The sequence below is a fragment of the Eumetopias jubatus genome, unplaced genomic scaffold, assembly GCF_037043125.1.
Source record: "Eumetopias jubatus isolate StellerSeaLion01/CBP00866 unplaced genomic scaffold, mEumJub1_p1.0 scaffold_15, whole genome shotgun sequence".
Classification (NCBI taxonomy): Eukaryota; Metazoa; Chordata; class Mammalia; order Carnivora; family Otariidae; genus Eumetopias; species Eumetopias jubatus.
The window spans coordinates 75331536-75353568 of NW_028274821.1; the positions used below are offsets into that span (position 1 = coordinate 75331536).

The 22033-nt window shown below is 55.5% G+C and overlaps 1 protein-coding gene across 1 annotated transcript in view; it reads left to right on the top strand.

Annotated features, from left to right (window-relative positions):
- The window catches only part of COL27A1 (collagen type XXVII alpha 1 chain), a 134159-nt gene that overhangs the window by 50505 nt on the left and 61621 nt on the right, over positions 1 to 22033 (top strand). Inside the window, exons 13-19 of the mRNA XM_028107793.2 lie at positions 5831 to 5884; positions 8111 to 8155; positions 15171 to 15224; positions 15968 to 16012; positions 19042 to 19095; positions 20313 to 20366; positions 20989 to 21042. Of these exons, the coding sequence (XP_027963594.1) occupies positions 5831 to 5884; positions 8111 to 8155; positions 15171 to 15224; positions 15968 to 16012; positions 19042 to 19095; positions 20313 to 20366; positions 20989 to 21042 (360 nt within the window). The remainder of the gene's footprint in view (positions 1 to 5830; positions 5885 to 8110; positions 8156 to 15170; positions 15225 to 15967; positions 16013 to 19041; positions 19096 to 20312; positions 20367 to 20988; positions 21043 to 22033) is intronic.

Consider the following 22033-nt stretch of genomic DNA (forward strand, 5'->3'; position numbering starts at 1 on the left):
GCAGCCAGAGCTTTTGCCTCTTGCCCCAGAGTGTAGCTGTTGAGCGAATGGGTTCCAGAGTCTCCTGAGCATGGAGGAGGGATGCACCAGGCCCCAGCTGCCCTCTTCCCCTTCCCCCTTTTCCCTCCTCCCGGGGGCCTCTTCATCTGCCTTCTCCCGGCCGTGTACTTGTTTGCTCCTTGGAGCTGAAGGCCAAGCTGCTTGTGGCCAGGAAGGCAGCACCCTTTCGGTCTGAGGTGCTCAGCGCCATTTCGCTATCTGCACGTGAGAGGAGACTGCTCATTCCTTTCTCGTTCAACAAAAATTTGCTGGACACCTACCAGGTGCCAGGTGCTGGGAATAGCACTTGTAAACCAAGACGTACCCCCCAAAAGCAACCTTTATTGAGGCCCTTTTGCCTGCATGGCATTTGAACTATGTATGATTCCCCCATTGATTCTCCGAGGTGAGATTGACCTCTGTTTTCCAGCCTCGGAAACCGAGACTCAGGCAAAGCCATTTGCTCAGACACCCTCTGGGGGCCTCACGAGCCTCGAAGCCCCATAACTGACAATTCAGTTCTGCTTCCTTGCTCCTTGCCTTTAACTTCTAAGATTGTGCCCTGTCCTTCATGATGGGGTGGTCTTTGGCACTACAGTGTCAGGCATGGGTGGGAGGAATCTCCCTTCTTCAACAGGGGGCCACACAGTACCCCTGAGGGCCGTGAAAGTCCCCTTGACCTTGGCCCAGCTGCCATGGCCAGCAAATGGGCAAGGTCTGCACTGCATATGATTTAATAGTGTAGGGAGCAGTACTGCATGGCACCGACTCCCTACGGCTTTGGCTCTGCCCATGCCGGACCCTAAGTCTGCAATACCCTCAGCCCACATGCTCCCTGGAAGTGGTCTTTAGGGCCATCCCCCCTGTTGCCAGTGCTCCTGAGCCCTTGATCTGGTTGGTGGGCTGTGGGGGCTGTGGGGGCGGGGGGCGCTCCTTCTGCAAATGTCCTCTTGTCAAAGCTTTGGGCCAGGCGATTTCTAGGCATGTATCAACAAAAGGAAATGTCGGGAGAATGAGCTGAATTCCCTCATACCAGATCACAGCTGGTCTCATTTCTGGCAGGGCTGCTGATGATTTTGCTGTAGTTCATCTCTCTCCAGCGAGCAGAACTTCGGGCTTGGGCACGCGGCCTCCCTAGCATCAGGTCGGGAAGGAGGGTGTGTGGGAATCTTTTGCTGATCAGAGCCCTAAAGGAGACGTTGGGGGTCAGAGCGTATCAGAGCTGCAAGAACTTCAGTGATGACTTGACCTGACCTCTCTGTCAGACAGATAAGCAGACAGAGCTCAGAGAGCCCAGTAATTTGGCCAAAGTCACACAGCGAGTTGGTGGCAGGGTCAGGACTCGACCCCAGGACCCTTGCTTGCTTTCTACCTTACAGTTCTCTCTGCGCTCCTATCTTTAGCTCCAAAGGAAGGCTTAGGCTAAAGCTCTCATCTCCTCACGTCTGCTAGAATGGAAAGTGTGTTGTGGTTTTCTGAGGAGGGGTCCAGATATAAGATGTTGCAGACTTGGTTGGAGCTGAAGGGGTTTCTCCTGGGCTGTCCTGGCTTGTTCTGGGCATGGCACAGCGACACTTGCAGCTGGGACAAGGGTCCCTCCCAGGAGTTAGGAAGACATTGCCGTGAATCCTTTTGCTGGGCGGGCGCTCTGTGAACTCACTATCAAGCCCGCTGGAATGCCTCGCAGAGGCCAGCCACTGCTCACAGTGTGTCTCGTGGCCTGTGGCCGGGCCTGCAAGGCTGGTCTTGTGCAGTGAGTCAGGCCGGCAGACCCCCAAGCTTACAGCTGGAAAGGCCCAACCCTGGCTTCCACTCCATCAGTGTGTGGCTCAGGCACAACTGGGACTTGCCCAAGGCCACACACCCATGGGGGGTGGGAAGAGCTGCTGCTATGGTGCATTTGGTTTCGGGACCCTTTCCAAATCCCGGACTGTGGGGAGCAGGGAGCAAAGTGAGAGAGGTCTCGTGTTTCCTGGTGAGGAAACTGAGACTAAGACGGATGAAAATTTTTCGCAGTCGTGATGCTGGGGCGGTTTTGGTCCCCGGTGTCCCATACTTGAGCTAGAGCTGCCCTGGGGCTGTTGGTGACCCTGGGATCCTGGCGAGAACTTGACCTACCTATGTCCTACTTGTTTCCTGGGGTGACTCTTCTTAGATGGGCTCCTTAGCGGATTCCAGAAGGGCAGGGTGCAAACATGCTCAGCATCGTGACCTCAAGGGGTCTTTCCATGTCAGCACACTTGGAGTGTGCACGTGTTCTAGAAAGGACTATGGCAGGCTACAAGTGCAACAGGAGGGATGCAGGTTAGGCTTGCCCAGGAATTTCCTGACTGTGGAGAATCTCAACACTTTATTATAAAGAGGCCCCTGAGATCCTTCTGGGGGCTCTTCCGAGAGGTTATTCTGTATTCCCATTGTTGGTGCAAACCGGAGCTAGCGTGCCCTGGCTCAGTAGAGCATGCCGGGGCTGCATTACGACATCCCACCTCTTCAGCCCAGCTCTGCTCGGGGAGTTGGCAAGACAGACCGTTTCAGGGAGGTCAGGGAGCTGAGCCTTCGAGGCATTAGTGGGACTTCTGATCCCGGAGGCTTCATGCCTCCTCTGCCTCTCCAGCCCCCCTTCCAGAGCAGACGGATGGGGTAGACATTGCCTGGAGGCAGGGGAGTGGCTGAGGTGGCCCTCAGCGGCCTCCTCAGACCTTGGCATCTTGCTGTGGATGTGGTGACAAGGACCGCCCTCTCTTCACATCTATTCCTCTGCATTGCTGTAGCTAAGATAGAATTTGGAGTCCCTTCCTGGAGTCTGGTTCTGTCTCCTCCTGGGCCTTGTTCTGCTCAAAGTACAAGGCGTCCAGTTCCCCGGGGGCCCCGACCTGGGGAAGTGGTAACACCACGTGGCTGGGGCCCCGGCAGGGTGCGGAGCTCATTCCTTGGGCCTCGGGCCAGCCTGCTGCAGCCGGGAGCTCAGGCCTGCAGAGGAAGGTCCCGCTGCTGGCCCGTCTGGGACTGTACTCCATGCACGAGGAGATATGGCCAGAGGGAAGCAGAGTGGGAGGAAAGTGGGGCCCCACATCTAGCTTGGCGGCCGCCTCTCTGAGATCCAAAAGGTCCAAGCATCGGAGCCCTGGGGCAAGTGCTGGAAATGAGATATGTCTCCAGCGGCAGAGGGGTGACGCAGGCTAGTGGGTGTGGGCCCTTGTACATGCTCTGGGTTTCAGTCTCTCCATTGGTGCAGTGAGGTGTAGATTGTCGAGAACAGCTAGGGTCTTTCTATCTTAGAGATTGTTCCAATCGCAGATTTGTTCCAGCGCTTTTAAAGCTCCTATCTTTTTTCCCAACCATTATGCTCTTAATTAGTCATCCCATTGGGCTGCTGGAGTTTGCTCTTACTGTCTTTGTTCTTACCCTGCTGTTATCAGCCACTGGCTAGCTTTTGACCCTTTTTGTCTGCAGAAATGCCTTCCTTTGGGATTTTGACCTTTCTGATGGTCTCTTCCTTGCTTATACCCCAGAGATGTGCCTTCACGTTCCTGCCGCCAGCAAGGGACACCTTGGCTCATCCTGTTTGTACACCCCGTTGTACAGCAGAGCAAACTGAGGCTTGGAGAGGCCCATGGGTGGTGGAGCCAGGACTGGCATGGGATTGCCCTGCTTCCAAACCTTCATGGGGGAGGCTGGCCTGGCAGCTGGGTCTGAGGGGAGTCCTTGAGCCAGCCTGAAGTGGCCTCTGAGTGCGGAACCATGGGTGTGAATATATTGGGCGTTGTAGCCAGGATGTGTGCCTGGGGGAATGGCATCAAGGGCTTTATCTTGCCCTAGGCTGGGTGGCCTTCCTGTGTGTAGAGGAAGAGGCTCCTTCCTTCCAGGCCTCATCTAAGGGTTGGGACAAGTGTTCTTAGAGAATACACCCCGCACCCTAGCCTGAGCAGGACAGGGGGTCAAGTGAGGGTCTACCCGAGGTCATACAGCCAGAGCTAGTCTCCAGACACTGGACCTGGCGAGCAGAGCACAGACTTCCTGAGTTCTGCCCTTCATGGGCCATGTGGAGTTGGCCAGGTGCCTGTCTGGATGGCATTGCCTTTTGCCCTGATAGATGGTCCTCCTCTCCTGCCAGGCCCCTAACCCCAGCCTCCAAAGGTGAAGGCAGAAACGTAATGCCTTCAGAAGTCTCCCCTCACCACAGCCCACCCAGCTGATGTCTCCGGTCCCAAGAGGGGAGACGGATCTCCCTTACAGCTTGTCAAAGAAGGGCTGGGTTGGAGGGAGGCTGAAATTTGCCAGGGGGACCCAAAGTATGTGGGGAGAGGAATCTTAGATAGGATCAGATATACCCCCACAAAGACTTGACCTGGAGATGGGCCTATAGACACACACACACACCCTTGCCACTCTCTGAAACCAACTGAACACACATTTTAGCAGCTTCTATGTGCCATGGTCTGCCCGTGTGCAGCTCATACAAACTTGATGGAGTTTAGAGAGATGGGGACCTAGGCTCAGGTGTCACCACAGACTTGCTTTTCTTTGCCTTAGCCAAGTGACATTGCCTCTCCAAGCCTCAGTTTCCCCATCAGTTAAATGGGACTGATAACCTTTCCCTTAAGGGTAGATGTCAAAGGCAAATGAAGGTTTGCCCGCAAAGTGACTGGCTTGGTCCAAATCTCATTATTCTGTCCTCACGCCCTCCTTTTGGTGTCTGAACGAAGCCACACCTCCTCCAGGATGAAGGCCAACCCCTGCCCTTCTGGTCCAAGAGGGTTCCCTGACCAGAGGAGGGATCTGAGGAGAATAAGACAGCCGAGCAGGGCAAGGACAAAAGCCTGGATGCACGCACATTTCAAGGTCTCTTTGCTCAGCCAGGACAGACGTTTTCAGTGGTTTGGGGTTTGTCCTTAGGTTTAATCTATTCCCTGGATTCCCCCGGCTGTGTTAGAAACCAGACACAAATTGTCCTCTGTGAGGAATCTTTACTGAACAGCTCAGGCATCCATTTGGTCAGAAAAACATGTGCTGTGTTTTTTATTAAATTTCCCTGGAAAAACAATGATTTGAATTCAAGCAGGGGAGAAAAACAGGTTTCCCTAAATTCCAAGCTTGAGGACTTTCTCTTCCCTTTGAAGTGAAATGGAATTGCCCCCTACCCCTACCCTGGTTCCCCAGAGGTGTCCCCAGAGCCGATGTTTTTCTAGCTGCCTGTCTCCCCAGAGAGTATGGAGTTGGGGTCAGGGATGGGATGAGAGGGCCAAAGCTGCCTGGGCTGGGTGGCCTGGCCCCTCTCTGGGCTGCTGAAATTTACTTCTGGCAGTGGGGCTGATAGTCACCCACCGTGTGACCTTGCATAACGTTGACATTTACCCTTCCAGAGTCTCGCTGTCTTTATCTGTAAAAATGGGGATCGTGATTGCATAGGGCAGCTTTTGAAGAGCATGTCACAGCCACAGAAGGTCTGGGCTGGAAGATGCTGCAGAAGCCTTCCCTTCTTCAACTAGTCAGGAAACTGAGGCCCATGGGGGAAAGGGATGTCCTCAGAACACTTGGCAAGTCAGCTACTGGTTCAAGCCTAGCCTCCGATTCTTGACCTCAGTTCTTGTCCGTCCTGCCTCCTTGGTCTGGGTCTTGGTGTTTGTTGAGTGCACCGCGTGACTGGGGACCCCACCGCCTGCCCAGATCCCAGAACCAAGGAGTGAGACTGCATGGACATGTCCTTGTGTGCCCCCGGGGGTTTGGATGGAAGCCGCGCCACAGGTATAAACACTAATCTGCAGATGTTTCTTCTGTCTTATGCCTTCAGGGGTTTCCTGGAGACTTTGGGGAAAGAGGTCCTCCCGGACTGGATGGGAACCCTGTAAGTATTTCAGTCTTGGGGAACAGGAAAGAGATTCCGGAGCAAAACACAGCAGGTTTGAGGAATCCAAGCTTTGGGGTCAGACAAGTTGGGTCAAATCCCACCCCTGCCACCTCTGAACCCCAAGCTCCTGTCCACTGTGGGTGTCCTGTACCCCCCAGGAAAGCACCCCTCAGCCCACTGAGCCCCTGGTTCTAAAGCCCCAGACTGGGCCGCGTCCCCAAGGACTCAGGAAGGTTCTGGGTCACTCCCCACTGGGGAGGCCAGGGCTACTACCGTCTTACAAAGCATCAGCAATGTTTATGGGGCAGCAGTGCCCTGGGGGAGCTGATGGTTTGCAGGCCCTGTGTGGAGAGAAGAGCTGAGTTCTAAAGAAATCTTCAACATAGGCATGTTTATAGAGTTTGTAAATAATCGGAGGCCTGTCATCGAGGAGCCAGGTCAGCCTGCCCTGAGGTGCTGAGCCCGCCTTTCCCTTCCTGTTCCAGGCTCAGGCTCAGGCGGGAAAGGAAGCTTGTTCTCTGCCCCAGGGGAGCAGACTAAGTCCAAAGCTCTTTGGAACACCTGCCATGTTCCCACATCTCTCTTTGGGCCTTCCCACCGAAGCAGCTGTGGCCAGCTGTGCTTTCTGTAGCAGTGACTGCTGGCTCCACGATCAGCCCCCGATGACGTAGGGATTTCAATTCCACAAACGCTCCCTGAGCCTGACCCTGCTTGGGCTCACCCCAGCAACCCTGGGAGCTTAAGCCCTGGTCTCAGAGCCGGGTGGACTGGGCTTTGAGTCCTGCTGCATCACTTGGACACATCGGTTGCCCTCTCCGAATCTCAGCTTCCCTCTCTGTAAATCTGGGGGTCAGAATGCCAGCCCCGGAGGGCTGCTGTAAGAATGAAGTGAGAGGAGGTGGGAAGACAGTCGGCTCGCAACAGGTGAGCCCTGGATGGGGCGGTTGTGAGCAGTAGGTCACAGCGGGCACATCGCCTGCCCTGGAGGAGCTCACAGCTGTCTGTCCGCTCTGTCGCACCAGGCAGAGTGAGATGTGTGGGGTTAAGGGCCCCGGGTGCTGTGGAGGAGGGATAGAGGAGCAGGGAGACTCCTGGGGAAGGTGACGTTGGAGTGTGTTGAGGAGAGAGGTGAGGGGACATTCCATGTGGAGGAAAGGTCACCAGCGAAGGCACGGAGGTGAGAAATTGGAGCCTCTCCTTCGGTGTATCAGTTATCGGGTCAGGCATTATAATACGTGGTGTCATCCCCGAAGCCTCCTTGGGGAGGGGTAGCAGTGTCTTTATCCTCAGGTCCTGGGGGAGCAGAAAGAGGGCCTCATGAATGGCCCCGGCTTGGCCACGCAGTTGTTGAGTGACCTTGGACAAGTCACCTCCCTTCCCTGGGCCTCGCTTCCCTCATTTTAAAGGCAAGGTGGCGTCTCCCCTCCTCTTCTTCTTGGTGGCTGTAGTGGTAGCCTCCTGTCTGGGCCCACCCGAAGCAAGACAAACACCTGGAGGGTGCTGGCAATTCCCACTGATAATCAGCATTTCTAGAAGCCCCCATTTTTATCCGTGCCTTGCATCTTGAACTTGATCCAGACCCCTCTACCTGTCTTTTCTGGTGCGAGCAATGGATGGTCCATTTTTAGAGATGAGGAGATGGAAAGTTGCCCATGCCACCCACTGCCGCATCCCCCTGACTCCCAGGCGAGAGCCCTCTCCAGCATCTGGGAGGCAGAGACCTGACAGCCTACCTCGTGAAGGCGGGCTTCTCTCAGGGCCCCAGCACCTCCTCGCTGGGAGAGGGAGAGAGGCTGGCCCGGTGGCTCTCAGCCTCGAGCTGAGCCACTGTGTTATTTCCTTGCACTTGGCCTTGGGCACATCGCGTAACTCTTGAGCCCCAGTGTTACCATCTATGAAGTGAAGGTGAAATGAGATGTGGGCCAGGCATCTGGCCCATCTTTATTGTCAGGATCAGGGTTCCACCTCTTCTTTCACACTTACAAGTGGAAAATACTGGGTCTGGAAATCCAGCCTCCCTGTTTTACAGATGTGCAAAGCTGAGGGCAGAAGGGGGAAGGGTCTTGTCCACACTTCAGGCCAGGCTCCGAGAGTCACTAATCAGGCACAAGGAATGGTCAGCTCCAGAGGATCCCACCAGGTGCCCACAGGGGGATAGCGTGGAGGGAGTGGCCCAGAAGGGAGACAGGGCAAGTAACCGCTTTGCTCTCTTCCTATCTGCAGGGAGAATTGGGCCTGCCAGGGCCCCGAGGAGTCCCCGGCCTCATTGTAAGTACACAGATGCCTGGGTGGCAGGGTGTGGGGAGCAAGCGACGAGTCCTGCTGGAAAGGTCCCTCTCTCATCAAACCCCAGGAGGAGCTGAGGAAGCAGGACATATCAGTCTGGCCAGGGCGCAGAGGGAGGAAAGCCCTGCTGTGTGTCCTCAGGTGGATCACCCACCTTCTCTGAGCCCCTTTCTTCATTAGTTAAAGGAAGGCAGGTGCTTGGAACATGAGAGTGCTTATGTGCTCTCACACCTTCTGCCTGCCCATCGTACTGCAGGGAGGTCTAGGGAGGTGATAGCATGCCTATCCACAGGTGAAGTGGCTGGCCGAGGAGCTGAGGTCAGCTCATCCTTTCCTTCACAGCACTGACTCTGGAGCCAGACCCCCTGAGTTCAAGTCATAGATCTGCCCCATCATGACTGTGTGACCTGGGTGAAGTTCCTTACTCTCTCTGAGCCTTAGTTCCTCATCTGTAAGATGGGGATGATGATACAGTACTCTGGGGGTGGTTGTGAGGATTAACTGAGGCCTTGGCCCAGGGTCTAGCATTTAGTACGTGTGCCCCGAGAGGAAAATATCATTATATTAATCTTTGCTATCACCTCCTGACATGCCTGGGACTGAGAGAGGCCTGTGCACAGGGAGGTGGGAGGCAGGCTGACCTCTGACTCCATCCAGATTGGGGTAGGCCTTGTGGAGTGGTTCCATGAGCCAAAACCAGGGCCTCCTGCGAGGCCCTCAGAGTGGGACCTTGACCTTGGGTCTGGCCACAAGAGCCGTTGAGAGGTCCAGGCCTGGGAAATGACTCTAGGAGCTTTCCCCAGAGTCTCATGCCCCTTTGCTCTGTCCTCTGGTCATTCCTCATGGGGCTTGAGTCTGGGGGGCCGTGGAGGGACGTAAGTAGGCTGTACCCTAGTTTGACTAATGGGCTGCCGACTTTGGCTACCCCAGCAACTATGCCACGGAATTCTGTTCAGAGGGAGGCTGGAGAAGGCCCCAGGGGAGTTCGGGGCCCCCATTGTTTAGGGGTGGCCAGTCCTGGCAAGAGGGCCCAGAGGTTCCCAGTGGCAACAGGTGAGTGCAGAACCTGGGCAGGGTAGGGGCGGAGGGTCTGCACCCTAGGCTCGCCTCCTGGTTCTGTGCTCTTCAGCTATGGCCCCAGGGAACCCCTTCATAAGATGGGATCCTTGTGCCCACAAGAGCTTTGTAAAGAGTCAGGAGGGCTTTGTAAAGAGTCTGAGCGCCACAGATGCCCACAGTCCAGTGCAGTCCTGTGGCTAAGGGGGCAGCCCCTGCAACGAGACCACCTGGGTTCAGATGCTTAGCTCTACCACTGGTTGAATTCAGATGCTGAGCAAATTTCTTAACCTCCCTGTGTCTCACTTTCTTCATCTGTAAAACGGGGATAATAGTAGTACCTAACTTAGACTTTTGTTGTGACGATTTAAAGAAACTAGTACATATAAAGTGCTTCGCACAAAGTAAGTACTCGAGAAGTGCTTGTCATAATAATAATAGTTATTGTTAGTTCACCCACACACATGTATGTTATGCGTGGTAGCAGCCCTCTGGATTGCTGTGTGGAGAAAGATTTCAAAGTCACATTGGAACTTAGTGGGAGACACGGGTTGTGATCAATGAGTGACATCTCCTTGGCTTGGGGCAGTGAAATGTCCACCTACAAATCATGCATTTGTCATCCCCGATGTCCATTCAGCAGGACTTTGCTGGGCATCTTCTTTGGCACAAGGCACTGGCCTAGATGCTTTGGAAAAGGAATATCTGCAACGAGAGGTAGAGAACCCCAGTTTATGAGGACCCCCAAAGTCTTGTAGTCCTGCCTCTAAGCTCACAGGGATGGCTTCTGGAACATCCTGTTCCCACAGTGATTACACTCCAGCTTGAACAGCCTGGTGTCGGACACTCTTTCCTGGGGAAGCCCAGGCCATTCTACAGAGCTCCTGCTATGTGCGCTGTTGCTGCATCCTGAGCCCCAGTCATTCCCCTTCCCCTGGGAGAGGGTGTTTGAGTGACGAAAAGATGGTCGCTTTCTGTCTTTACCAAGGCTCCTTCTTCAGGCTACATGCTCTCAGTTCCCAAAGCTCTCCTGAAGGGATGTTTACATATCCTGGCTTTCATCGTTGGCACGTGTTTCTCTTTGTCACTGTCCTGGTGTCCACTAGGTTGGGTCCTGAGAGGAGCAAGAATATCATTTGGCCGAATGAATGCAGACTCTGGAGACTCAGACAATGCCCTTGGCCTGCCTGACTCTTTACAAAGCTCTTTCCCAACTATGCTCCCCTTTGCTTTCCTCACTGAGGGTTGCCAGATAAAATACAGCATGCCCAGTGAAATTTGAATTTCCGATGCAATATTTAGAACACATTTATACCAAAATATCATTCGGTGTTTATCTGACATTTGAATGTAGCTGGGCAGACTGTATTTTCATTTGCTCAATCTGGCAGCCCTAGTCACAGGAGCTCTTAAGAGAATCCCATTTGACAGATGGGAAAACTGAAGCCCCAGGTCAAGCTCACCCCTAAGGCAGGAGAAGATGGAGGCAGGACCGAAAAGCATGTCCTCCAACTCTTAGTCCAGGACCCTCCTCCCGCTGCCTGCTTCTGAAGGGCCTGAGCTGGGGTGTTCCTGCATTCCTCAGACTGTGCACCCCCTCATGATGTCCCTTTCCAAATCGCTGATCTATGCCTCCTCAGGGTTCCCTCTTGCTCTGTGTCTTTCTCTGCCACTTTCAGCCTCTCACTTTCCCTGTTTTAAAATTCCCTCTGCTGTCACGGGGATGTTCCCTTCCTCCTGTGGTGGTGGGGCGGGGGGAGGTCACAAGCACAGACCAGACCCTGCCAAATCACCAGCACTCCCCGAAAGAGTGCCTTCTCTCACCCAAGGACCCCCTCCCACCCTGGATTTTTGGAAACAGCAGCTTCTGTGCCCCAGGTTGGGGGCAGGGCGGGTAGTGAGAATAGTGGCTTCCCCAGAGAGTTGGAGAGGAAAGGAATTTTCTAACCAGGAGTTAAAGGGGAAGAAGGATCATGAGTCACCTCTGGTTTTCCAGAGGATGTGGGTTTTTAGCTGAGCAAATGGGAATTCCACATATTGATAATCATTTTAGTGGAGATTCAGGTTTATTCAATGCCTTCTGTCTAGTCAGCTGAAGCAATTTGCATGCAGACTGAAGCTGAAACTTCCCCTGTCACTGCCCCCCCTACCCCCAGGTCCTTGCAGGCAGGAGGAAGAACGTGAGGAGACAGACTAACATTTATGGAACGTCTCTCTATTTTGTGTGTGCTTGGTGTGCACTAGGCTGAGGAAGCCTTGAGATAGTTGAAGGGGGGGCGGCCTCAGCCCAGTCACCCCAATAGGGAGGCTGGGGCCTGAGGTCACCAGCTAGGACTTGCAACCCGGGTCTGTGTGACCTGGATCCCAATAAGCTGCTGGCGGCCCCCCTGCAGCCTCCGAGGGGGGACTCCCTCGGAACAGCCCCCTTTGAGTAACTGAAACCCTTTGGCTGGCCCTCAAGAAAAGAGTGCCTGATTCCAGAATCTGCCCAACAAAGAAAATTTCTGTCTTTTTTATTTTGAGTGACAGAGAGGGGATTTTGGCTCCTCCATGGGTCTAATGAGACCCAAAGAATATGTGGTCTGGCCAAAGCCCAGCATGTGGGGTATAGTGGACGAGTCCCCCATATTCTGTCAGTAAATGATCATCTGGCTTTGTTTCCTTGTGATGAAGCAAAATCAGGAGCCTCACTAGCAGACACTTACCAAGCCTTTGTGTGCCAGGCCTTGTACTAAGTCTTTAATGATCATGGCAAGCCTCTGAGGGTAGGAAGTGGGATTACCCATGGTACACTTAGGGGAACCGAGGCACGGAGAGGCTGAAAGTCATAGGTCACACAGCAAAAAGCTGGACCTGGGCCTGTGTCCGTAGGTCACGGACTTTACCACTGTATCCCGCACTCAGCTCTGTGTGACTTCTGGAGACAGAAGAATGGAGACAGCAGATGTGTAAGTGCGGACCGCCCCAAGGGCTGTTCTGTGTGAGACACGGTGTTCATTAAAACCACACAGGAGCCAGGACCAGCCCACAGCCCCCAGGTCCCTGTCCCCAAGCCACTGATCCCTATCAGTGTTTCTGAAAAGAGGCCTTATTGCCTTCAAAGGCAGTTCTAGGAACACGGAGGCGAGATTTCTCCCTGGAGGGCTTGTACATGAGAGTGTGATTAGGTTTCTTTTCCACCGGGTTGTTAAGCCACTCTGAGTGAACACCTGTGCCATATAGACACACACATAAATGGTTGCCAGTGTGGCAAGGGCTGTGAGACCTGACCGCAGGGGCCTGACCTGGCCTGTGGGGTTGGGGAAGGGATGTTGGCGCTTCACTGGAAGGATGAGTGCGCACTGACGGCGTGAGCACAAGGTAAAACCTTCTGGGTCTGAGAACCCGTGGCCAAGGATGCCACAGCTGCAGAGGAACGGCAGGGCAGGAAGGGAAGACGTGTGTGAGGGGTGATGGGAGGCCCTGCCAGCCAGACAGACCTGGATTCTGGTCCTGCCCATATCCCCTGTTGGTTGCTTAGTCTTGGGTGAGTGACTTCGCCTCTCTCTAAGCCTCGGATTTCTCCTCTGTAAGATGGGCCCCATGGGGTTACGGTGAACAGTCGGCGAGGGCCCGAGCAGCGCGTTCCATCGGCGAGGGCCCGAGCAGCACGTTCCAGCTGGAGCCCACCGTAAGCTCCCGTTAATGGCGGTTGACGGGACCTTGAAGTCTCGCGCGTGGTGTCTGGCACACACTAGGAGTTCTGGAAACGGTTGCAGACGTGGTTGGTTGTGTTTTGGTGAGAGTCAGTAAGATGAAAGGCAAGATGTATAGAGCGGTGTCTGGGAGCTTAGGCAAAAGTGGGAACAGTATCCAAATTCAGGGCATTACTCATTGTTCTTTCTTGTGAGGACATGACATGCCGTGTGTCGCTCCGTCAGGCTGCCCACAAGGGTGTCTAGCGCAGAGCCCCAGTCGGCTCTGTGGGCTGTACTGGGAGGAAAGCGGCCTGGAATTTTCTCTGTTCCTCCCCTGAGTGCTTTCCGAGCCCAGCCCTGGGGCCCTGCCAACAAGGGAAAGGCCTGCCCTGAGCAAGCCGCCACCTTCTCCCCATGTGCCCTGCAGCCAGAGTCCCTTTTCCACGGATTCCTTTCCCCTTGGTGTTGGATACCCATGCAAGTCCCTGCCCCCCACCACACACAGGCCTTCTTGAAAGGGCCTGCCGGGGCGGTGAGTGTGGTGTTGCTGTGGCTCCCCAGGGCCCCAGGTGTCAGTGAGGCCCGTATTGAATTCAGTCCCCACACAAGCCACCTTCAGGCCTGCAGCAGGAAGAAGGAGCCTGTGTTCCCGGAGCTGCTGACTGGTGCCCTGCCCACAGCCCGGGCCCCAGCTGGAGCCAACTGTGCCAGGAGAGCCTCGTCTGTTTATTTGTGGATCATGGGGAGCTCTGGGCAGGCCCCCCCTGGCTCCCTTCATCCAGGGAAAGAGAGGGAGAGAAGCAGCAACCAGCAAGGCCTAGGGAGGCGCACTTCTCTGAAGGGCTGGCTTTTCCTCGGACCCCAGCCTCTCCTGGCCAGTGGTCCTGGCCTTTTCACTCCCCTCTCTCCCTTCTCTTCCAAGACGACTTCAGAATTGCCTAGAAGCTCTGGAGACGGACTGCCTGGTGTGAATCCCAGCTCCATCCAGTCCTAGCCCTTTGGAGCCTCCGTTTCCCCATCTGTAAAATGGGGATGGTAGGAGGGTGAATCTCCCAGGGCTGTTGTGAGGAGTCCTCAGGTCGAGGCAGAGGCAGGTAAGGTGCTGAGCTCCATGCCTGGCAGACAGTGCTGTTTGTGTTAGTCTCGGCACCTGTTGTGACCTTACTTCCTTCAGGAGAAGATAACTTGATGGGGCTGAAAGCACCATTTCTTGGCAGAGGCTCAGCTAGAAGGTTTGGTTTGACCTAATCAGGTAGGGATCCTGAGGTCCAGAGGGCGAGGGTTTTGCTCAAGGCCCCACAGCCCGTCCCTGGCAGGGCCGTGGCCGGACGGTGGTTGGCCTCTGTGTCAGCTGATCTGAGCCATGGCAGGGGCCGGGGGGTGGGGTGGGACCCGACAGTGTCTCAGAAGACCATGCCACCGTCCGTGAACTTGCACCTTCCCTCCGTCTCTCTCCTTGGGCCCGTTGGCCCTTCTGCGGAAGCCGGGCAGGAATGCGATGGAGACCTCTCGGGGCAGTTCCCACAGGAAGCCTGGGGCACCTAGCCTTCCTCCTGTGCATCCATGCACTTGCCAGGGACCCCCACAGAGCCTGACGCAGGGACGGGGGAAACTGAGGCCCAGAGAGGCCAAGCACATTGTTTGAGCACACATAGCAGCCAGACACTTTGACGAGTCACAGCAGACGGAAAGGGGGGAGAAGAGAGCATTTTTAGGGGCTCCCTATTTCTGGGCGTGGGCTTACCGTTATGGCTGCGACTGGAGGCAGTAGAGGTAGGGGCGGGCTGGAGCTGAGGACCCGTGAGGGGAGGAGGGTAGGCTTGTGCAGAGGGGATCCAGCCACCCCCTCATTCTCAACCAGGCTCCTCACCTCAGCACTATGGGCATTTTGAGCCAGACCATTGTGCGTTGTGGGGCCTTTACCCACTAGATGCCGGTAGAGCCCCTTCAGCTGGGACAACCCCAAATGCCTCCAGACCGTGCCCGCTACTTTGTACGCGTAAGTCAGCTCTCCCTGAAACAACTCTAGGAGGCTCAGAGTACTGATCCCCGTTGTAGATGGGGAAACTGAGGCACGGAGAGGTTAGCCACCCCAAATCACATGGTGAGCAAGCAGCAGAGGAGAGATGAGACCAGGTGGTCTGACAGAGCCAGTGGGGTTGTGTCTTCAGAAGCCTGGGCTAGGGAACACTGGGGATCATCCCTCCCAGGCCAGACTCCTGGGAGCCACCTCTCACAATGTTCTCTTCTCTTTCTCTTGCCAGGGCGACATGGGGGCACTGGGTCCGATTGGCTATCCAGGACCCAAGGGCGTGAAGGTAAACAAGAGCCATCCCTGAATCTGGGTTTCTTCCCTGTCAGCCACCCCCCCACCTTGATCCATGGCAGCCCAGAGGGAAGTGTGCCTGGGCACAGTGTGGGGGGAGGGGAGGACGGGGGCCCAGAGGGGTGCTGGGATGGGAGCTGGCAGCTCAGCAGCTCAGTTCTTCCCGGGCCTGAGAGCCAGTCATCCTGTGTATGTCAGTTATGGCTGACATGTTTCTTGGACAGCAGTCCTTGAGCTGAGCATGAGTCTCATGTGGTTCCAGACGTTAGGGCACTGAAAGGCCAACGGGGTAGGGGGGAGGGCATGATCAGGGGCACAGAAGCTATAGTGGCAAACCAGTGAACTTTGTACATCCCTGGGTAGGATGGGCGTGCGGGAAGAAGATGGGCCAGAACTGCTAGGACCTCGTTCCAGGGACAAGCCCATGTGGCCAACGTGCAGGGGGCAATGCTCGTGGAACCCATCTGTCCCCATGAGGAGCCTTCTCCCCTGGATTTGCTCGGAGTGCCATGGCTCAGGGGTCAGCTGGCCCTTTTCGTGCTCCTTTAGTCCACATCGTGGCCCTCCGAGCTGGGGGTCATTGCCCCCTTTCACGGATGAGAAAACTGATTGCTGGGTGGGGCATCGAGCCCCAGGTGGGCACGGCAAGCCAGTGGGCGTCAGGCGGGGCACTTGCCTTCCGTGGCTTTGAGACCGCCCCCCCCCTCACAGCAGGATCTGGCCTTTGTCTTGCAGGGACTGATGGGGAACGTGGGGGAGCCCGGACTGAAAGGTGATAAGGTGATCTGAATACTCCCTTGTTGCATTGTGTTTTATCTGCATGCGAACCAACCCCCCCGCCTCAACACTGCTGCTGCTTTCTCTCCAGGGCCACCCCCCTGCACGCCTCCTGCCTTCCCTCCGGCCCCCCTAAATCTGTGTTCCCCGGCTTCTTCCTTGTAACTGAGGTGGAGCTCAGGCAGGTGGTCTGAGGCGTGCAGACCTTGGAAGATGGAGCATGGGGGGCTGTTGAGGCAAAGGTGGGGGGTAAAGCAAGGCAGGTCTCTGAATTCGGAGAGCAAAGCTGAGGCCAGCGTCTGGACTTGGAGGCCAAAGCTGGGCCGGGGGAGGGGTGGAGTGGGGAGTGTTGCTGAGATGACAGGCCCCGTGGCGGGCAGGTACGGTGTGGGTGCCGGAGACCTCTCCCAGCCACAGGAGGAAATGAACTCGCATAACCACCGCAGTAAGAACTGGGAACCCACCCCCAGAGAGCACGTGGTCTGACTGTGCAACAGAAAAGCGGGCACAGGCCTCTGAGCCCCTGACCCGCTTTCCTCCCAGTTGCCATGGGGAGGCCGCCCGTGCCACGTGTCCTCCACACAGTCCTGCTGCTGAACCCACCCTGTGCCAGCCCACAGTTGGATGGGGGTCGGTGGGACCCCGGGGCTCAGAGCAGGGCAGAACCTGGCCCCGTCACGAGGGACGGAGACGTGAAGGGCTGGGGGCGGCGCTCCCTGCGCCCTGCCCTGCAGCTATCTTCCTGCCCTCCCCTCTTAGCCTCTCACCCGAACCAGGCACCCCAAAGGAGGTGTGGGAGGGCTCAGGCCTCCAGGGACCTCAACCACGAAGCAGAGCTAGGGCAGAAGGGCAGAGCTGATGAGGCCCTGGGAGGTCACCTCCTCCAGTGCCTCCATTTCCCAGCTGGGGAAGCAGCCCCAAAGAGTTCAAAGAGATGCATCAAAGAAAACTCAGCCCTCAGGCTCTTAGAAAAGGGGAGGTGGGGGGCTGCAAAGGGTAGCCAGGGGTGCAGTGCTTTCTCCATCTGTTTCCACCTCTTCTGCCTCCTCACTGTCCCCCTCCCCCCCCACCACCGGGCCTCCAGCTGCAGCCTCCCCCCCCCCCCCCGGGGCTCCCTCGCTCCACCTCCGGCCCTGCCTCGCTGACTTCTGAGCCCCCTCCTCTGTGACCCTCCCCTTGAGTCTCCCCCACAGCTACCTGTTTGCTCTGGGGTTTGAGACATCAGTGCTCTGGAAATGTTAAGTCATGGACAAGGGAGAAAGGAAGAGGGGGTGCGGGGGGTGTAGGCATTGAATTGAGCTTTTTATAGGCCCCTCTGCAGAGCTGGCCTCCCGCTCACTGGTCCTTCAGGAACATGGAAATAAACGTGTGTTACATGGAACTCGGCTGGCTTGCTGACTGACTGCTGGTGCCTGGCTCATTTCGAGATGTGAAAGCTCTGGAAAAAAAAAAAAAGAAAGAAGTGGAGGAAATTGTTTTCTTGCCCATAGTTTTCAAGAAAATCAAATAAGTCTTTGGAGTTGAAAAAAAAGAAGAAGAAAAGAAAAAGGACTTTCTTTTCTGCCCCTTTGGCTGGGGAGGGGTCTTAACTTTGCTGAGAGGGCCTCCACCCCCTGGCCCTCCCCTGGGATGACAGAGCCATCCCTTCATGTTCCCTGGCCGTCCTGCCTAGAATCCCAGATTTTCCATGACCCGGCCTGGCCGTGGTCCCACTTACAACCACTTGGCTCCGTCTTCCTGCATGGAGGAGCCTTCTGGAACCGACACTCCTGCTCCAGCCCAAATCCATTGTCCTGATTTCTTAGGTGTCTTTTTAAACTTTTTTTTTAAATTCCCTCTCTTCCTCCTTTGGACGTTAAACACACACACACACACACACACACACACACACACACACACACACCGAAAAAAAAAAAAAACCCAAAAACTTTCTTGGCTCCCAAACCTCTGGAATATTATACAGGGTTTTCCAGATTGGAAAAACCAAAGTAAGTTTTTTTTTTTTTAAAGCTATTTATTTATTTATCTATTTTAATTTTGGCTTTTGTTTTACCAAAGTTTTTTTTTTTTTTTTTTTTTTTTTGCGGGCTCATGGCCTTAGCTGCGTGGTGTGGGCTCTCTAAGAGTCTCCATTCTTCCCAGTTTCCTCCCCATCCTTCCAGTTGCTGCCGGGGCTGTGAGTGTTTTTGGAGTGCTGGGGCCGGGGTGCCGTTGGGAACATCCAATATGGCAAGCTGGAGATGATGAGGGCTGCGTGATGGGACTCCGGCTGTAAGAAGAACCGTCTTCCCGTGTGGTTCTCCGATAGCTCGTTTACCGGGATGTGGCTGAAAATAGGGAGGGACCAGAAGAGACCCCTGAAGACCGGAATCCGTGTCACCTTAGGAAAGAAACACTCAGAACTAACTCAAGACCCGTTTACTCGCTGTTTACACATAGTCTTAGCCAGCCAGACTAGCTGGTTTCTCATGCTATAGCTGATTACAGGCAGCTAATTAGAAGTGGCCCCATGCTGATGGCTGGCAGAGAGACTCCCACAGGAGGAAGAGTGACAGCTCCCAGCCCAGGGGTGAAAAATACCAAGCAACAGATGCGAACGCTCAGAACCCTCCGTGATGGGGGGCGGGGGGGGGGGAGGCAGTGAGGCACTGTACGGGCTGTACCTGCCCCTGTGTGACATGAAGCTGACGATGAAGACGTTGAAGGATCAAGAAGCAGTTCCTTTGATCTGCCAAGTGTCAGTTGTCCAGGAAAGGCCAGGCAGTTTGGCTTTTTTAGTGGTGTTTTCCGCCACCTGAGCAACCCCAGGCTGGTGTGCAGCGAGGCCAGCTACATGCTCCCCCAGGGCCTGCCTTCCCCAGCCAAGCTTTCCCGGGAGGCCTGCCCTTTACTCTCACAAGGCTGCTGCTGGTCAGATCCACTCTGGGAACAGCCTCAGCCAAGCTGTACCTTGCTGGTGGGTCTGGAAGTGGGGAGGCTTCCGGAACCCACCGTGGTCTCCATTGTAACGTTCTTTGCTGGTGTGCATTTAGGGTGAACAAGGGGTTCCAGGTGTGTCAGGAGATACTGGATTCCAAGGAGACAAGGTAATTGCAGCGGATTCTCCCCTCCTCCCCCGCCCTGCTCTTCTCTGGTCCAGGCTTCCTTCTCAGGCTCCCCGATGGGCCAGGACCCCCCTGTAAGATGGCTTCCTTTCACAGAACCCTGTCTTTTCCAGCCTCGGGCCCCCATCACCATCTCTTCCCTGGCCTTGACAACAGCCTCCTGACTTCTTGTCAGGCCCCCCCGCCCCTTCTCTCCCAGTCTGTCTTCCTCACTGCCACAAAGCTCTTCTCTGTGCTCGCAAACCATCCTTGGCTCCCTACTTGCCCCAGCACCCAGGGTCCCAGTGAGCGAGCCCCTCGGACCCATTCCTGCCCCTCGCCCTTACAGCCCCGTACTCCACCGAAGGGCCCTCTGCCCCACACACTGCTGCCTTGCCTGGCACACCGTGCCCTCAGCCTCTGCACGGCCCCATTCTTCAGAACCCTGCTCAGATGCCATTTCCTCCACCTGCTTGGACAGTGGCCACTTCCCTCTCCGCATGCCCTGAGCAGCCTGTCCGTCCGTCATCTGTGGCTGCACCTGGTTGAGGGCGACTTGGGCTCAGCCCTGTGCCAGACAGCCAGCTCCCTAAGGATATTGCCCCAGACTGCCCTGGCAGAGCTCAGCTCAGAGTCCTGCACAGAACAGTGAACATTTAGGACATGTTTGAGTAAGTGAGTGAGTAACCGGCCTTACTGACTGGTGGATGAACCGAGGCAGCTTGCCGAGGCTGGCTCCTCTTTGCCGGTGTCCAGCACCATGTGGCCACATCTGGACCTCGCCCAGCCAGTCGACAAGGCCCAGATGTTGGCCCGCTCTCCCTCTTCCTCTTCCCTCCCTCCTGTCTGGCCTGTCCTGACCCAGCCTCGGTGTCTCCGAAGTGCGAGCCATGCGGGCCTGGCTGCTTCCCCTGCTGGGCCCCTGTCTCCAGAGTTCCTCAGGCATAAGGGGCACTGCAGTGCTCGCTTGGAGCCCCCCGGGGTCCCAGGTTCCAGGACGACTTGCTGAAGACAGGGCCTGCTGTGTCACCTTTGCATCCCTGAGGCCCCGCCCACAGGGGTACCCCACTGGAGCTTGCAGGCAGGGAAAGTGAGGGGGGAGCTCATCTCCCCCAAAGGTGGGTGTTCTCTAGCTGCAGGTGGGCAAGGGTGACTGAGCAGCTGTTCACCTGGCCATTTCTGTTCCTTACTAACCCCAGCCTGCTCTTGGTCTTTTCCAGGGGAGCCAGGGATTGCCAGGGTTCCCAGGTGCACGGGGGAAGCCGGGGCCTCTGGTAAGTACCTTTGGCTCTGACACCCCTAAACCTCACACTCTCCAGTCATGAAATGTGGCCAGGGACACGGTCACATCCTGGACCGCATTTCCTCCTGCAGCTGCCCTGGTTGCCAAGCAGAGCAGGACAGGAATGAGATTCACCCGTTTTACAGAGGAGGACACTGAGGCCCAGCGGGGCAGGAACTCACCCAGTCTCAGAGATAGGCCTCGGTCACTGTCAGAGTTCTGGGGAGAATCAGAATCGGGGGCTCCCAAAGCCTTGAAAACAGCAGTAGCATTAATAACGTGTATTTCTTGAGTGTGACTATGTATCGGATCCTTGCCATACCATACTTCTTTGAAGGCTGCCAACCACCCCAAGGGCTAGAGGAGTATTTTCCCTCCCATCTTACAGATGGAGAAACTGAGCTTCTACAAGATGAAGTGTGTTGCCCAAGGATCCCATGGCTGTAAATATAGGAGGCGGGGTTTGAACAGTAGCTCCTAGTTATCTAGGGAGATCTCATGCATATGCTCCTGAGTTTTTCCAGCCATCCACAGCCAGGGGTCTAATACAAAGGATGGTGGAAGGTGGGCCCTCACTTACCCCTGCCTCCCCTGCCATCTCTTCTCTTCCCCAGGGCAAAGTTGGAGACAAGGGATCCCTTGGGTTTCCTGGGCCTCCGGGACCTGAGGTATGTGAGGCCATATTTCTGCATCTGGATATAATTGGGACTGGGTATTATCCTTGGGAAACCGAGATCCAGAGACTGGGGGAAGGGGGTACTTACCTGAGGCCATGCAGCAAATGAGAGATGGGGCTGAGAATAAAAATTCCAAGATCAGAGATCTTTCATTTTCTGCCTCTGTGCCCCTGGTGGCTTTCAATGACAGTGGGACAGAAGCTGGCTTTGGAGACCCTCCCTAGCTTTGGGGTCACCTTTATAGTTTCCAGAAGAAACATCAGGAAAGCCCTCTGAACTCGGGCCTGCACCCTTGACAGGAGCTCCTGTTTCTCTAGCCTGAGCCCTGGAAATTTTCCAAACACCCAACTCCCCATGGAAAAAGTTCAGGGCTCAGGGTTCCGAGGAATGGGGAGCAAGAGACAAACATGAAAATTCTGGTTATTTGAATGGAGAATGAGAAATCATGAAGTATGATTTAGCATTTAGTGTAACTTGCCTGAGAGGTTCTGATGCACATGAGAGTTAGGCACAGGTCTGTGCCTCTCAGTTAGCATTCACACTTCACATAGATACAATGGCGTGAGGCAGCCGGTTGAGCTCTTCCCTCCCCGCCCGCCAACAGGGGGGACCATCTCTGGAGAATGGGGTGGTCCTGCCAGGGCTGCCGTCTGCCCAGGATCCTCAGCACCCAGGCTCTCTGGGGGTCTAGGCCAACCCCAGCCAGTCCCCATTGTGTACACACACACACACACACACACACACCTCCCCGTCTTCCACAAGGTCTCAGAGACAAAAGTCTCACTCTGCCGGGTTCTCCAGACCCTTCCAAAGATCACTCCTGGTATCACCCAGATAGATGAGGGATCGTTTCCTGCAAGGTCCAAGTTCTGACTTCCCACTGTGTTGACTTTGGCCGTGACACAGTCCTATCTTTAGACGAATGAAGTTGGCCCCTCTTCCGTGGCCTCGATTCCTTCCCCTGGCCGCTACGGAAGACTTT